Below are 17004 nucleotides of genomic sequence, written 5' to 3'. Positions count from 1 at the left end.
ATTATATATATATATATATACAGATATATTATATATATAACAATAACACACACAAATATATATATATATATATATATATATATATATATATATATATATATATATATATATATACGTATAACACATACTGTTAAAAAGCTGTACAGATGCATCTTTCAGTCTGCATTCTTGTAATTACACTTCAGCTTATTTTCCCTCAAACTAATACACATGCTTGTGAATATTTCCTGACAAATCTTTCCCAGACTAGCTGTCTTGGTTTTCTGATTACTTGATATTTTTTCTGATTACACTGATTAGACGTACGTACGTACATATATATCTATATTTTTTATCTCTAGGTGGACAGCAGCACGGAATCTGCAGAGGCAGCCTGTGACATTCTCTCCCAGCTGGTGAACTGTTCACTAAAGACACTAGGGCTCATCTCCACGGCCAGACCCAGCTTCATGGAGTTGCCCAAGGTAGCTTACACTCAGCCTGTTGGAATCAGAGCCATAGATTGGCCTTACAGTGCATTTGGAAAGTATTCAGACCCCATGACTTTTTCGACATCAATCTACACACACTACCCAATAATGACAAAGTGAAAACAGGTTTTTAGAAATGTTTGCAAATGTATTACAAATAAAAAACAGAAACCTTATTTCAAGTATTCATGCCCTTTGCAATGAGAGAATTGAGCTCAGGTGCATCCATTGATCATCCTTGAGATGTTTCTCCAACTTGGTTGGAGCCTACCTGTAGTAAATTAAATTGATTTGGACATGATTTGGAAAGGCACACACCTGTCTATATAAGGTCCCACAGTTGACACGGCATGTCTAAACAAAAACCAAGCCATGAGGTCGAAGGAATTGTCCGTAGAGCTCCGTGACAGGATCGTGTCAAGGCACAGATCTGGGGAAGGGTACCAAAACATTTCTGCAGCATTGAAGGTCCCCAAGAACACAGTGACCTCCATCATTCTTAAATGGAAGGAGTTTGGAACCAAGACTCTTCCTAGAGCTGGCCAAACTGAGCAATCGGGGAGAAGGGCCTTGGTCAGGGAGGTGACCAAGAACCCAACGGCCACTTTGACAGCGCTCTAGAGTTTCTCTGTGGAGATGGGAGAACCTTCTAGAAGGACAACCATCTCTGCAGCACTCCACCAATCAGGTCTTTTAAGGTAGAGTGGCCAGACAGAAGCCACTCCTCAGTAAAAGGCACATGACAGCCCACTTGGAGTTTGCCAAAAGGCACCTAAAGGACTCTTAGACCATGAGAAACACGATTCTCTGGTCTGATGAAACCAATAACTCTTTGGCCTGAATGCCAAGTGTCATGTCTGGAGGAAACCTGGCGCCATCCCTACGGAGCATGGTGGTGGCAACATCATGCTGTGGGGATGTTTTTCAGTGGCAGGGACTGGGAGACCAGTCAGGATTGAGGGAAAGATGAACGGAGAAAAGTAGAGATCCTTGATGAAAATCTGCTCAGAACTTCAGACTGGGGCGAAGGTTTACCTTCCAACAGGACAACAACCCTAAGCACAGCCAAGACAATGCAGGAGTGGCTTCAGGACAAGTCTCTGCTGTCCTTGAGTGGGCCAGCCAGAGTCCGGACTTGACCCCGATTGAACATCTCTGGAGAGACCTGAAAATAGCTGTGCAGAGCTTGTGAGGATCTGCAGAGAAGAATGGGAGGAACTCCCCAAATACAGCTGTGCCAAGCTTGTAGCATCACACCCAAGAAGACTTGATGTTTAAATCGCTGCCAACGGTGCTTCAACAAAGTACTGAGTAAAAAGGGTCTGAATACTTATGTAAATGCCATATTTCCATTTGATTTAATTTCATACATTTGCAAAAATGTGTAACCTGTTTTTGCTTTGTCATTGTGGGGTATTTTGTGTAGATTGATGGGGGGGGGGGACAATTTAATCCAATTTAGAATAAGGCTGTAACAAAATGTGGAAAAAGTCAAGGGGTCTGAATATTTTCTGAATGTACTGTATATTTACAGTGTTCAGGAAACTGTCCTCCCTGTTGGTACCAAATGTTCCATGACAATGGTTGGCATACTAATGTGTAATCTCGATTGTGAATACAATTCTGTAACTAGGATTTGATTGTCTATTAGCTTTTGGCTCCCGTTTTAAAGGTCAAAATTCCACAGTTTACACTGAGCCTGTAATTATACAGTGGAGCGTGCAGCCAGTTCAACCTGAACACATTCTCCATTCATTCTTTCAAGGTAATTTCATTAAACAGTCCACTGTGTATTGATGCTCCGGAATTTAGTGCAATGTTTTGACGATTTTGGGTCTTTGTTATACCCTACACCTGCAATCATCCATTTTATTTACCTGTTGACTGATTGTTTTCCTCCTTTAGTCTCATTTCATCTCGGCCCTGACGGTGGTGTTTGTCAACTCCAAGTCTCTGTCATCTCTGAAGATCGACGACACACCGGTGGATGACCCGTCCCTGAAGGTCCTGGTGGCCAACAACAGCGACACGCTGAGGATGTTGAAGATGAGCAGCTGCCCTCATGTCTCCCCTGCAGGTAGGGTGCTTGTCTGAGTTTATGGTCATTGAATGAGCCCTAGAATGGATTATTCCATTGATGAATGGTCTCTTAGCAACGCCATACAGTCGACTCCTGATTAGGCACTCAATAAGTGCCAACTCTGTTTAAAAAATGAATGGAAGTATATATGGAGACTGTTTAGTGGCTAAAAGGAGGGGTTAAATACATGTAAAAAAAATCTGTTATATTTCTCCGATATAGGATAGACACTTCAGAACAGACTTTCTTTAGAAATGTTTTGGACTATGTTTATCCATATATGAAGCTGTTATTCAATGCATTTCTATGGGCTAATTGTAATAAGGCCAAGTAAATTAAGTGTTTAATCAATGCATTTTTTTATTAATTTGTTTGATACCTTAAGGGGTCCTAAAATTCAAAATCAAATAGTTAAATGATCCTTGGTATGATCCGCCCCCCCTCCCAATGCTGAGGCCAAGGCCTCTTTTACACGAGACTTGTAATTACAAAAATATACACTTCAATTAAGAAATTCAAAACAGAAATACCAAACGCATTCATCAGCAGGGCCTAAAATGAGCACCAGCCACGTGCCAAATGCGGGAATATTTGGGCATTGGCGGGTAAGATGTCTATTTCACCAGCCACATTGGCAGGTGGTCAGGGCTCCACAGTCTGAGCATTTCACTTGCATTTGTGAATAAAAATAGTCAAGTATGATCACATTTATAGCAAAATAATTGCTGCAGGAGCCGTTTTCAAAGTATTTCTGCCGTTTTGTTTCATAGCTGGTAAATTAATCGTCAAAGAAAGTCAAAGAAAAAAGAAGCCTCTATAGCAGTGGTAGCCAACCCATTGGTAGCGATCGACTGGTCGATCTCCAAAGCATTCCTAGTCAATCACCAAACATTTCAGTAAAAAAAAAATATGATTAAGCCTTGGCGTTTCTATTTTTTGTTTTATTTGTTTCGTGCTGTTGGCGGTAGGTGCACTTGATTCAGCAACCGTAGTGTTGGGAAGGCAAAGTGTTTACATTTTGAACCATTTCATGTGTCTGAAGGTAGAACTCTGCCTACCCGGCAGGCCCAGAGAGCAAATCAAGTGCACCTACAGGACTACCGCTGGCCAATCAAATAGCTTAGATCACCGTGTGTGCACAGTTTCTTCCAGCCATAGACTATAAAAAGAAGCCTTGAGTGCACAGCAAAGTTGATACTGTGAGATTTCAAAACTTTTAAAACCAAAGCACTGCTGTTTTTTAGTCATTTCATGTTTGTTATTCAGCACTGTCAACATGTTTATAAGCCATAAAATGTGCTACAACCAACACTGCAACTGCAATGAATGAGTATAGCAAAGTGTTTCGATAAGCTTGCGTTATTATTATAAGCTTGTCTCTTTTTTTATATTTTTTTTATTTTGAGTAATATTTCACTTTATCTGGACATCGGATTAACAGTAATTGGTGCATGAGGCAGAAATAATGCAGTGCGACTTGAGTTTTGCCATCAGCTGGAAGACAGAGTCCCCTTTTTGTCAATGGAGGGAGGGAGAGCGGAGGGGACGGTGAGTTAGTAGAGAGGCAGCCTCAAATGTAATACAACAGATGATCAATTACAGGTGTGATCATATATATATATACAAAAGTATGTGGACACGCCTTCAAATTTGTGGATTTTGCTATTTCAGCCGCACATGTTGCTGAATTATTATAAAATCGACCACACAGCCATGCAATCTCCATAGACAAGCATTGGCAGTAGAATGGTCTTACTGTAGAGCTCAGTGACTTTCAACATGGCAGCGTCATAGGATGTCAGTCAGTTCGTCAAATTTATGCTCTGCTAGAGCTGTTATTGTGAAGTGGAAACGTCTACGAGCAACAATGGCTCAGCTGTGAAGTGGTAGACGCCACAAGCGCACAGAACTGGACCGCTGAGTACTGAAGCGTGTAAAAATCGTCTGTCCTCTGTTGCAATACTCAATACCGAGTTCCAAACTGCCTTTGGACGCAACGTCAGCATTAATAACTGTTTGTCGGGAGTTTCATGAAATGGGTTTCCATAGCAGCCGCACACAAGCCTAAGATCACCATGTGCAACGCCAAGCGTCGGCTGGAGTTGCGTAAAGCTCACCGCCATTAGACTCTGGAGCAGTGGAAACGCGTTCTCTGAAGTGATGACGCACGGTTCACCATCTGGCAGTCCGACGTACGAATCTGGGTTTGGCTCATGCCAGGAGAACACTACCTGCCCCAATGCATAGTGACAACTGTAAAGTTTGGTGGAGGAGGAATAATGGTCTGGAGCTGCTTTTCATGGTTCGGGCTAGGCCCCATAGTTCCAGTAAAGGGAAATCTTAAATCTACAGCATACAATGACGTTCTAGACGATTCTGTGCTTCTAACTTTGTGGCAACAGTTTGGGGAAAGCCCTTTCTTGTTTCAGCATGACAATGCCCCTGTGCACAAAGCGAGGTAGATACAGAAATGTTTTGTCGAGATCAGTGTGGAAGAACTTGACTGGCCTGCACAGAGCCCTGACCTCAACCTCATCAAACAAAATGGGGATGAATTGGAACGCCGACTGTGAGCCAGGCCTAATCGCCCATCAGTGGCCGACCTCACTAATGTTCTTGTGGCTGAATGGAAGCAAGTCCCTGCAGCAATGTTGCAACATCTAGTGGAAAGCCTTCCGAGAAGAGTGGACGCTATTATAGCAGCAAAGGGGGGGCCAACTCCATATTATTGCCGATGATTTTGGAATGAGATGGTTCACGAGCAGATGTCCAAACACCTTTGGTCATGTAGTGTACCTAAAATGTTTAAATATAATTTCTAAATGGTCTGAAGATAAACATTGGCAATGCACTTCAAGCATAGCCAATATGCAGTCATAATGCATTTATTGGGCATATAGCCTACTACAAACCTCATTGCTACAGACCTGTTTTAACCTCTTGGCGTTCCCCTAGGATAGGGGGCACTACAGCGATTTTTGAAAAAAATTTGTGCCCATTTTAAACGGTCTCCTACTCAAACTCAGAAGCTAGGATATGCATATAATTAATATGCATATAATTACTTGTGGATAGAAAACACCCTAAAGTTTCTAAAACTGTTTGAATTGTGTCTGTGAGTATAACAGAACTCATATGGCAGTCAAAACCCCGAGACCGATCGTAACAGGATGTGGAATTCTGAATTGTGGACTCAACTTCACATCTTTGCCTGTAATTCACACAGTGAGCACTTCCTATTGCTTCCACTAGATGTCCCCAGTCTTTACAAAGTGGTTTGAGTCTCCTACTGTTAAAACTGAATGAATGAGACGCTGTTGAAATTGGTCACATGAGGAGGGCCATCACCATTATGACACCGGCGGCCCTGGCTTCCCTCCCCTTTCGAAACGTTTTGAAAGACAATGCAATCATCCTCCTTGAATCTTATTGGCTCTCTTGTTGAAAAAGGCCCTGAAGATTTATGTTATACAACGTTTGACATGTTTGAACGAACCTAAATGGAAAAAAAATGCATTTTCTCGAAATAGCTGTCCCGCGGCCGACGGAGCATTTGGATCAGCCTTCAGACGCGCTAACAAGAACAAGCTCTTGGAACATAAAGGAGTAATTTTTTCAAACAAATACATTTGTTGTGGACCTGGGATTCCTGGAAGTGCTTTCTGATGAAGACAACCAAAGGTAAGGGAATATTGACAATAGTATACAAGACTAGATGTGATATGCGATTGTTCCAAGATGGCGCTGACCTGTATTAGGTCATTTTCTGAGTATCGCATCCCCTTTTATCGCAAAGTGTGATTACCCAGTAAAGTTATTTTTAAATCTGGCATTACAGGTGCTTTCAAGAGATATTCATCTATAAATCTTAGAATGACAATATTACATTTTTAAAATGTTTTCGAATAGTAATTTAGTAAATTGTAGCACTGTTTCACCGGATGCATTTGAAGGAAAATAGTTAGTCAACGTTACGCGCCGATGTAAAATGCTGTTTTTATATATAAATATGAACTTTATCGAACAAAAGAATGCATGCATTGTGTAACATGATGTCCTAGGTGTGTCATCTGATGAAGTTTGTAAAAGGTTAGTGCTGCATTTAGCTGTTTTTTGGTTATTTGTGATGCATGTGGTTGGTCGGAAAATGGCTATGTGGCTACTTTTACGATATACTCCTCTAACATAATCTAATGTTTTGCTTTTGCTGTAAAGCCTTTTTGAAATCGGACAACGTGGTTCCATTCAGGAGAGGTGTATCTATAAAATGATATAATTTGAAAAAAAATTGGGAAAAAAATTGTATTAAATTTTGTTATGCTAATGGCGATAGGATTTTTCGCTGGATGTCCGTCCCGCCGCACAGGGGTTAATAGGTTAATGTTGTATAGGTTTACGTTTGTTTAAAAAAAGAACAATCATAGCAGTAGATCTCAGCTTGCATTTTGACTCAAAAGGTTGGTGACCACTGATCTAACCTGTCCCACCTCGCTCTGCAAAACTGCTTGGCTGTGGGCACGTGAAGAGCTGAGTGAAAGATTCATTTTTAGAAGTGCTGCGCACATGCATAAGTTGGTCTAATTTACTTGTTACCACGGTAACCTCCCATCCTTTAAAGGGGAAGGTGAACATATGTCTCATCTGTGATATTTTGGTTCAAAGACTTGGGTCACAAAGTTTTATTAAACAATATACCACATTACTTTTTAGAAACATTACAAAGCGTGCTCATGTGTTTTGTTGTTGAAATTGTAACAAAAAAAAGTATTTTGGCTGGTAAAAAATATTGAGTGGCTGGTAGATTTGTAAATCTACCTGCCACAGAGGCTGGTGGATCAATATGTTAATTTTAGGCCCTGTTTATCAGTAATAAGGTCCTCAATCAGACTTCCAAGAGGCTTCTGAATTAATTTGTCAATTCTCCTTTTAATGGCTTATTTCAGACCAATAGTAATCTACAAACCACAGTAAACTACAAAAGCCAAATTCATTGTAGGCGGAATGAGTGAGCTCTATTCTTAACCATATCATAGATTTTTCCTGGACCCACTTAAATTTCCAGCTCTGGTTAAGGGCTGTTTATTTAGTTGAATACAGATGTTTTTCTCTGGTAAGCCTACTATTTATAGATAATGGCTTTTATGTCTGAGCTCTTATTCCCCTCCTCAATGGTCAAAATGTGTCTGATAACTTATCAAACTTTTCAATCTGTAACAGGGCTTTTTAACGCCGGTCCTGGAGGGCCAAAACACTTCTAGTTTTTGTTTCTACCTAGTAGTTAAAGGAAAACTCCACCACTTTTCAACCTCAAGTTCTACCCGATGACATCATCAAAAGTTACATTTTAAAAAGACTGCAAGAAAATACCCTCCCTCTGGCTAGAAACTAGTTGCCGGTCTTGATAATCACGCTTTTTTTAAATGTATTTTTTTATCGTACCTTGTGATGTCACAGAAGCATTTTTTAACCACAGATCATAGAAACACACCGTTTTTACATATGTAGACACTGGTATGGTGCAGGAGTTATGAAAAGTGGTGGAATTTACATTTAATTGCACTCACCTGATGTCTTAGGTCTGAATTAAACCAGAAGTGTTTCGGCCTTCCAGGACGAGAGTTGGAGAGCCCTAGCCTATACTATACTGCATCTGCCTGTAAAGAGCTTTGATTGTTTCAACGTTTAAGTGAGCTACCTTCATATCTGTAGTTTCAAACCAAAAACCTTGGGCACAACAGTGAAAGCCCTCATTAACACTTAAACTGCCTGGTCTCACTACCCCCCCTCATTGGTGTAGTGTTCTGCCCCTGAGCAAGGCAGTTCCCCGGGCGCCGAAGACGTGGATGCCGATTTAAGGCAGCCACCCGCACCGCTCTAATTCAGAGGGGTTGGGTTAAATGCGGAAGACACATTTCAGTTGTGCAACTGACAAGGTATCCTCCCTTTCCCAATGAGCAGCCATTTTGACTGCAACGTTCTAACTAGGCTTGGGCGGTATAGTGTATACCGGGGGTATTTTGGAAAAAGCCACTGGATGGTTTTTCAATGCTGTTGAAACTATTTCTTTGAAGTTGTTTTAGAAATTGGAATATTTGAAGCTACCTTTTATAAGTAAATACCTGCAGTCAACTTGTGCAATACGTTAGGAGATAAAGACCATTGCATTCTGTCACATTATTATGTTGTTTACTGTAGTCACGTGGTGTTTGTTTACAAATACACAACGACAAGAGACCGGAGTCTTGTGTGAAGCATGCGACAGGTGATCTAATTACATCATGGAATTCACAACTAAATGTTTGCCAGTTAGATATCTTCTAACTATTAAGTTGACTGTCTAAAATGTGCTAAATGCTCAGCAACTACTTCTCTGATAGAGTTCAGTGTGTCAAATCGGAGGGCCTGTTGTCCGGACCTCTGGCAGTCTCTGGGTGTTCCACAGGGTTCAATTCTCGGGCCGACTCTCTTCTCTGTATACATCAATGATGTTGCTCTTGCTGCTGGTGATTCTCTGATCCACCTCTACGCAGACGACACCATTCTGTATATTTCTGGCCCCTCTTTGGACACTGTGTTACAAACCCCCAGACGAGCTTCAATACCATACAACACTCCTTCCGTGGCCTCCAACTGCTCTTAAACACAAGTAAAACTAAATGCATGCTATTCAACCGATCGCTACCAGCACCTGCTCGCCCGTCCAGCATCACTACTCTGGACGGCTCTGACTTAGAATACGTGGACAACTACAAATACCTGGGTGTCTGGTTAGACTGTAAACTCTCCTTCCAGACTCACATTAAGCATCTCCAATCCAAAATTAAATCATGAATCGGCTTCCTATATCGCAACAAAGCATCCTTCACTCATGCTGCCAAACATACCCTCGTAAAACTGACCATCCTACCGATCCTCGACTTCGGTGATGTCATCTATAAAATAGCCTCCAACGCTCTACTCAACAAACTGGATGCAGTCTGTCACAGTGCCATCCGTTTTGTCACCAAAGCCCATACACTACCCACCATTGCAACCTGTATGCTCTCGTTGGTTGGCCCTCGCTTCATACTCGTCGCCAAATCCACTGGCTACAGGTTATCTACAAGTCTCTGCTAGGTAAAGCCCTGCCTTATCTCAGCTCACTGGTCACCATAGCAGCACCCACTCATAGCACGCGCTCCAGCAGGTATATCTCTCTTGTCACCCCCAAAGCCAATTCCTCCTTTGGTCGTCTTTCCTTCCAGTTCTCTACTGCCAATGACTGGAACGAACTTCAAAAATCTCTGAAGCTGGAGACTCATATCTCCCTCACTAGCTTTAAGCACCAGCTGTCAGAGCAGCTCACAGATCACTGCACCTGTACATAGCCCATCTGTAAACAGCCCATCTATCTACCGACCTCATTCCCATACTGTATTTATTTATCTTGCTCCTTTGCACCCCAGTATCTCTACTTGCACATTCATCTTCTGCACATCTACCATTCCAGTGTTTAATTGCTATATTGTAATTACTTTGCCACCATGGCCTATTTATTGCCTTAACTTACCTCATTTGCACTCACTGTATATAGACTTTTTGTTTTCTTTTGTTCTACTGTATTATTGACTGTATGTTTTGTTTATTCCATGTGTAACTCTGTGTTGTATGTGTCGAATTGCTAAGCTTTATCTTGGCCAGGTCGCAGTTGCAAATGAGAACTTGTTCTCAACTAGCCTACCTGGTTAAATAAAGGTGAAAAAAAAAATGTGATTGCTAATTTACTGGTAAATGATTAGCTTCTTCGATAATCAAGCATTCACTTGGTAACATTAGAGAATTCCCTCCTGTATCAAGAGCCTTGCTGGTTAATATTCATTTTGTGCGTGCAGCAAACTGAGTAGCATTTTTGAGTTACTTGTATAGTTTAGGTCAGGAACTGTACAAAATGTTTGCAATGCGCTCGTTAGCATTGTCTTTGAGGATTCCTTATTATTTGTTTGCATTTTGTTAAGTTACTTTTTTTGGCCTTTGAATATTAGTACTTTAAGTAAATACCTGCAGTCAACGTGCACTAGATAATAGATAAGCAGATGGCATTTATCCTTTTTTATTAATGAAGCTTACCGGTACTAGTTTTCCAAAACAGCGGTTTGAGCCAGTCAAGTGTTTGTTTACAAAGAAGCACAATGAGGAAAATGGGAGCTTCGTGAGGCGAGTCACTCCTGCAGCGCAACTTAAGTGAGGTGATAAAGTTACACTTGTATGAAATTCACTACTGTTTGCCAGCTATATAAACTCAGCAAAAAAAATAAATGTCCTCTCACTGTCAACTGCGTTTATTTTCAGCGAACTTAACACGTGTAAATATTTGTATGAACATAAGATTCAACAACTGAACAAGTTCCACAGACATGTGACTAACAGAAATGGAACAATGTGTCCCTGAACAAAGGGGGGGGGTCAAAATAAATCAAAAGTCAGTATCTGGTGTGGCCACCAGCTGCATTAAGTACTGCAGTGCATCTCCTCATGAACTGCACCAGATTTGCAAGTTCTTGCTGTGAGATGTTACCCCACTCTTCCACCAAGGCATCTGCAAGTTCCCAGACATTTCTGGGGGGGAATGGCCCTAGCCCTCACCCTTTGATCCAACAGGTCCCAGACGTGCTCAATGGGATTGAGTTCCGGGCTCTTCGCTGGCCATGGCAGAACACTGGGATTCCTGTCTTGCAGGAAATCACACACACAACGAGCAGTATGGCTGGTGGCATTGTCATGCTGGAGGGTCATGTCAGGATGAGCCTGCAGGAAGGGTACCACATGAGGGAGGAGGATGTCTTCCCTGTAATGCACAGCGTTGAGATTGCCTGCAATAATGATAAGCTCAGACCGATGATGCTGTGACACACCGCCCCAGACCATAACGGACCCTCCACCTCCAAATCGATCCCGCTCCAGAGTATAGGCCTTGGTGTAACGCTCATTCCTTCGACGATAAATGTGAATCCGACCATCACCCCTGGTGAGACAAAACCGCGACTCGTCAGTGAAGAGCACTTTTTGCCAGTCCTGTCTGGTCCAGCGACGGTGGATTTGTGCCATAGGCGATGTTGTTGCCGGTGATATCTGGTGAGGACCTGCCTTACAACAGGCCTACAAGCCCTCAGTCCAGACTCTCTCAGCCTATTGCGGACAGTCTGAGCACTGATGGAGGGATTGTGCGTTCCTGGTGTAACTCAGGCAGTTGTTGTTGCCATCCTGTACCTGTCCCGCAGGTGTGATGTTCGGATGTACCGATCCTGTGCAGGTGTTGTTACACGTGGTCTGCCACTGCGAGGACGATCAGACGTCCTGTCTCCCTGTAGCGCTGTCTTAGGCATCTCACAGTACGGACATTGCATTTTATTACCCTGGCCACATCTGCAGTCCTCATGCCTCCTTGCAGCATGCCTACGCAGATGAGCAGGGACCCTGGGAATCTTTCTTTTGGTGTTTTTGAGTCAGTAGAAAGGCTTTTTTAGCTTTTTTTAAGTTTTCATAACTGTGACCTTAATTGCCTACCATCTGTAAGCTGTTAGTGCCTTAACGACCGTTCCACAGGTAAATACATGTTCATTGTTCATTGAACAAGCATGGGAAACAGTGTTTAAACCCTTCACAATGAAGATCTGTGAAGTTATTTGGATTTTTATGAAATTACTTTGAAAAATTGGGTCCTGAAAAAGGGACGTTTCTTTTTTTGCTGAGTTTATCTTAGAACTATTAACTTCTATGGGCTAGGTGGGACAGTAGCGTCCCACCTGCGGGACACAGCCAGTGAAATATCAGGGCGGCAAATTGAAAAACAACAAAATGTCATAATTAAATTCTCAAACATACGACTATTTTACACCATTTTAAAGATACGTCTCCTTCATGTAACCACATTGTCCGATTTCAAAAAGGCTTTACAGCGAAAGCAAAACAGATTATGTTAGGAGAGTACATAGACAAAAATAATCACACAGCCATTTTCCAAGCAAGGACGTGTCAATAAAACCCAAAACACAGCAAAATGAAGCACTAACCTTTGACGATCTTCATCAGATGACACTCCTAGGACATTGTTACACAATACATGTATGTTTTGTTCGATAAAGTTCATATTTATATCCAAAAAGAGCATTTTACATTGGCGCGTGACGTTCAGAAAATATTTTGCCTCCAATACTGCCGGTGAATCAGCACAACAATTTACAAAAATACTCATCATAAACGTTGATAAAATATTAAACTGTTATTCAAATAATTATAGATGAACATCTCCTTTATGCAACCACTGTGACAGATTTCAAAAAAGCACACTTTGCAATAATCTGAGTACTGAGCTCAGAAAAATACACCAGGCAATACAGATACCCGCCATTGGAGTCATCTAAAATCATAAATAGCATTAGAAATATTAACTTACCTTTGATGATCTTCATCAGAAGGCACTTCCAGGAATCCCAGGTCCACAATAAATGTTTTGTTAGATAAAGTCCATAATTTATGCGCATTCAGTAAGCTACTCCAAATGTTGGAAGCGCTCCGAAAATTTCATGACAAAAAGTTATATTTACGTTCGTTGAAACATGTCAAACGTTGTAAAACATCAATCTTTAGGGCCTTTTTAACGTAAAACTTATATTATATATAAAACAGTAATATTCCAACCGGACGATTCCAATGTCTTGAAAAACGCTATGGAACACAGCTACCGCACGTGAATGCGCATAATTGTGGCCTGTCATTCTCTCGGTCATCAGACTCCAGGAGGTCTTGTTCTCTCTCTGTTGACATCTAGTGGAAGCCTTAGGAAGAGCAAATTGAACCCTAAGTCACTGTATACTGAATAGGCCCAGTCTTGAAAAACTACAATCCACTTGCTGGTTTTCTCAGGTTTTTGCCTGCCATATGAGTTCTGTTATACTCAGACACCATTCAAACAGTTTTAGAAACTTCAGAGTGTTTTCTATCCAAATCTACTAATAATGTGCATATTCTAGTTTCTGAGCCAGAGTAGTAACCTGTTTAAATTGGGTACGTTTTTTTTATCCGGCCGTGAAAATACTGCCCCCTAGCCCAGACAGGTTAAGTTAACTATGTGGGCGGTAGGTAGCCTAGTGGTTAAGAGCTTTGAGCCATTAACCAAAAGGTTGCTGGTTTGAATCCCCGAGCCGACTAGGTGAAAAATCTGTCTCCTTGAGCAAGGCATTTAACCCTAATTGCTCCTCTAAGTCGCTCTGGATAAGAGCGTTTTAGTCAATCTAAGATGTGCCAAATAAATTCTCTCCAACTGAATTTAGCTAAGTGGCTAACATTAGCTTGCGAGATCAAACTTAATGGTAACAGCAGCAAAGAGAACCCTTCCTGGATTAAGATCCCAGCTGCCTAATATTTGTTTTGTGTGTGCTGCAAACTGCTTTTGAGATACTTGCATAACTTTATGAGCTGGGTTGTCTGTCCTAGTAGTAAATGTTTGCATGCCCTCGTCAGCATTTACCTAGCATCCGCTATGTGAATTCCTTAGTACTTGTTAGCATTCTGATAAGTGGGTTTTTTTTGCGTTTGAAAAATGAAAAATAGCACCCCTTGTGTGCGCTACGGTAATACCGTATATCCCGGGATGGCACAGGCATGGTGTGAAAGTATGGAAATCTGTACACCGCCCAACCCTGATTTCAACAGTCTGATAAATAAATAATTTCATTGTGTTTAAGGTCTTGGCTAAAATTAGAATACCGTTTTTTTTGTTCAATGAACACGATCGTATTTTCATTTGTTTATTACTGTAGGTGATCTGTGTGCTCACGTTTTGGAGCGCAAAGGAACAGCGGTTATTCTTGGGTCTTGGATTAAGGGATGTTTTGAAATACAGCTCATCTCTGACATTTTTTGTTATTTGGCTTAGTGTTTTGGAAACCTCAATCTGCTCTTAACATTTTCTGTTTGTGATATCAAAATTCTCACTATATATGTGTGTTAAATAGATTTATTTAGGAAAAGTCAAGGACTGAGGGGGGCATGATGTAAAAATTGCAGAGATTTCAATTTCTTTCATATGCAGTCAAAATGACTGTCTCAGCTCTTCTAGTGTTACACCATTTAAAACTGAACTAATTTGAATTAATAGGGACATATAATGTTATAATTGGAGTAATAACAGGACTATATTTCTAAACCAAACTTTGCTGTGTGTGCAGGTATCCTGTGTGTGGCGGACCAGTGCCATGGCCTGAGGGAGCTGGCGCTGAACTACCACCTGCTGAGTGACGAGCTCTTATTAGCCCTCTCCTCTGAGAAACACGTGCACCTGGAGCATCTCCGCATTGATGTGGTCAGCGAGAACCCCGGGCAGCACTTCCACACCATCAAGAAGTCCAGCTGGGACGCTATGGTGTGCCACTCACCGAAGTTCAACCTGGTCATGTACTTCTTCCTCTATGAGGACGAGTTCGGCCCCTTCTTCAGGGAGGAAGTCCCCATCACCCACCTCTACTTTGGTCGCTCAGTCAGTAAGGATGTGCTGGGCCGCGTGGGGCTCCACTGTCCGCGGTTGGTGGAGTTGGTGGTGTGCGCCAACGGGCTGCGGCCGCTGGACGAGGAGCTAATCCGCATCGCCAACCGCTGCACCCAGCTGTCGGCCATTGGACTTGGGGAGTGTGAGGTGTCGTGCAGCGCGTTCGTGGAATTTGTGAAGATGTGCGGTCGGAGGTTGTCCCAGCTGTCCATCATGGAGGAGGTGCTGATTCCCGACCACAAGTACAACCTGGATGAAATCCACTGGGAGGTGTCAAAGCACCTCGGCCGTGTCTGGTTCCCCGACATGATGCCCACCTGGTAGAGCCGTTGAAGGGGGCTGTGGATTTACTGTACACAGTTTGACATACTTTTCTCTTTTTTTCCCACCTTGAAACTCCGTTCGAAGCATCCGTGGTGTCCATGTTGGCAGCGAAGGAACAACCGAAGATAATCGTGTTCTACTTAAAATGCGAATTTTTCAGGGATGTGATTTTTCCTGATTAATCAGGAATTCCTACTTTTCTCACTGTATACTCCATTCATATACACTGAACAACAATATAAAGTGTTACAATGTTTCATGAGCCGAAATAAAAGATCCCAGAAATGTTCCAAATGCACAAAAAGCTTATTTCTCAAATTTTGTCCACAAATTTGTGTCGATCCTTGTTAGTGAGCATTTCTCCTTTGCCAAGATAATCCATCCTCCTGATAGGTGTGGCATATCAAGAAGCTGATTAAACAGCATGGTCATTACACAGGTGCACCTTGTGCTGGGGACAAAAGGCCACTCTAAAATGTGCAGTCTTGTCACAGTACACAATGCCACAGATGTCAAGTTTTGAGTAAACGTGCAATTAGCATGCTGACTACAAAACTGAGCTCAGACAAAACTGATTTTCCAGATTTTCTATTGATCACATTCATGAAATGTATTAAGTTCTTGTTATGGGATATTTTGCGTCAACATGGAGTCTAGTTTTCCAAACTCTGTACTGTATGGCTTTGTGGTAGAGGAGCACACCCCTCCCCCAGGCGTAAGAGGCTACACTGGTCAGGGACACAGGGTGGAGTTTTTTTGTTAACTCATGGTACAAACAGTTATGCTATGGCTGATTTTATTGATATAGCGCATCTGTTAGAAAACACCAACCCTATTTTGACCGGGGTTGTAGCCCCTGCTGCCCACACAAAACAACCACCACTACACAGCACTGGAGCACACCTTCTTAAGAAGAGGTAGCCTAGAGGTTGCCCCAATTATCCTGAGTGGTGTACTATGAGGCCAGCTATACTGAACAAAAATATAAACAACATGCAACAATTTAAACGATTTTACTAAGTTACCAGTCATATAATCATTAAAATAAATAAATGAAGCCCTAATCTATGGATTTCACATGACTGGGCAGGGGTGCAGCCATGGGTAGGCCCACCCAATCAGAATGAGCAGGCAGCACAGTTGCGGGATTGAGGCTTGCAAACACGCTCCCTCAACTTGAGACATTTGTGGTGTTGTGTGACAAAACGTGGCCTTTTATTGTCCCCAGCACAAGGTGCACCTGTGTAATGATCATGCTGTTTAATCAGATACTTGATATGCCACACCTGTCAGGTGGATGGATTATTTTGACAAAGGAGAAATGCTCACTAATGGGGATCTAAATACATTTGGGCACAAAACTTGAGGGAATTAAGCTTGTGCATATGGAACATTTCTGGGATCTTTTATTTCAGCTCATGAAACATAAGACCAATACTTTACATGTTGCGTTTATATTTCTGTTCAGTATAGATCTACTCAGGCTTTTATAAAGCTAACCAGCTTCAGTTAGCTTCACATTCCAGGTCAGGCTTCATCCATACTACGATGGTGGATATTGCTTGTCCACCTGCCGCTAACTCTAGCAGGCTTGTAACTGCCCATGG

The 17004-nt window shown here is 42.0% G+C and overlaps 1 protein-coding gene across 3 annotated transcripts in view; it reads left to right on the top strand.

Moving 5' to 3' along the window:
• Positions 1–15701, top strand: part of fbxl3a (F-box and leucine-rich repeat protein 3a) — a 24887-nt gene extending 9186 nt beyond the window's left edge. For all 3 annotated transcript variants that reach the window (XM_029703693.1, XM_029703694.1, XM_029703695.1), the window contains exons 3-5: positions 342–464; positions 2376–2547; positions 14757–15701. In XM_029703693.1, coding sequence (XP_029559553.1) covers positions 342–464; positions 2376–2547; positions 14757–15397 — 936 coding nt within the window. In that variant the 3' untranslated portion in view covers positions 15398–15701. The remainder of the gene's footprint in view (positions 1–341; positions 465–2375; positions 2548–14756) is intronic.
• The last annotated feature ends 1303 nt before the right edge of the window (positions 15702–17004 follow it).

This window comes from Salmo trutta, chromosome 20 (genome assembly GCF_901001165.1).
Source record: "Salmo trutta chromosome 20, fSalTru1.1, whole genome shotgun sequence".
NCBI lineage: Eukaryota > Metazoa > Chordata > Actinopteri > Salmoniformes > Salmonidae > Salmo > Salmo trutta.
The sequence above is the reverse complement of the archived record's forward strand: the minus strand, read 5'-3'. Positions and strand labels throughout refer to the sequence as shown.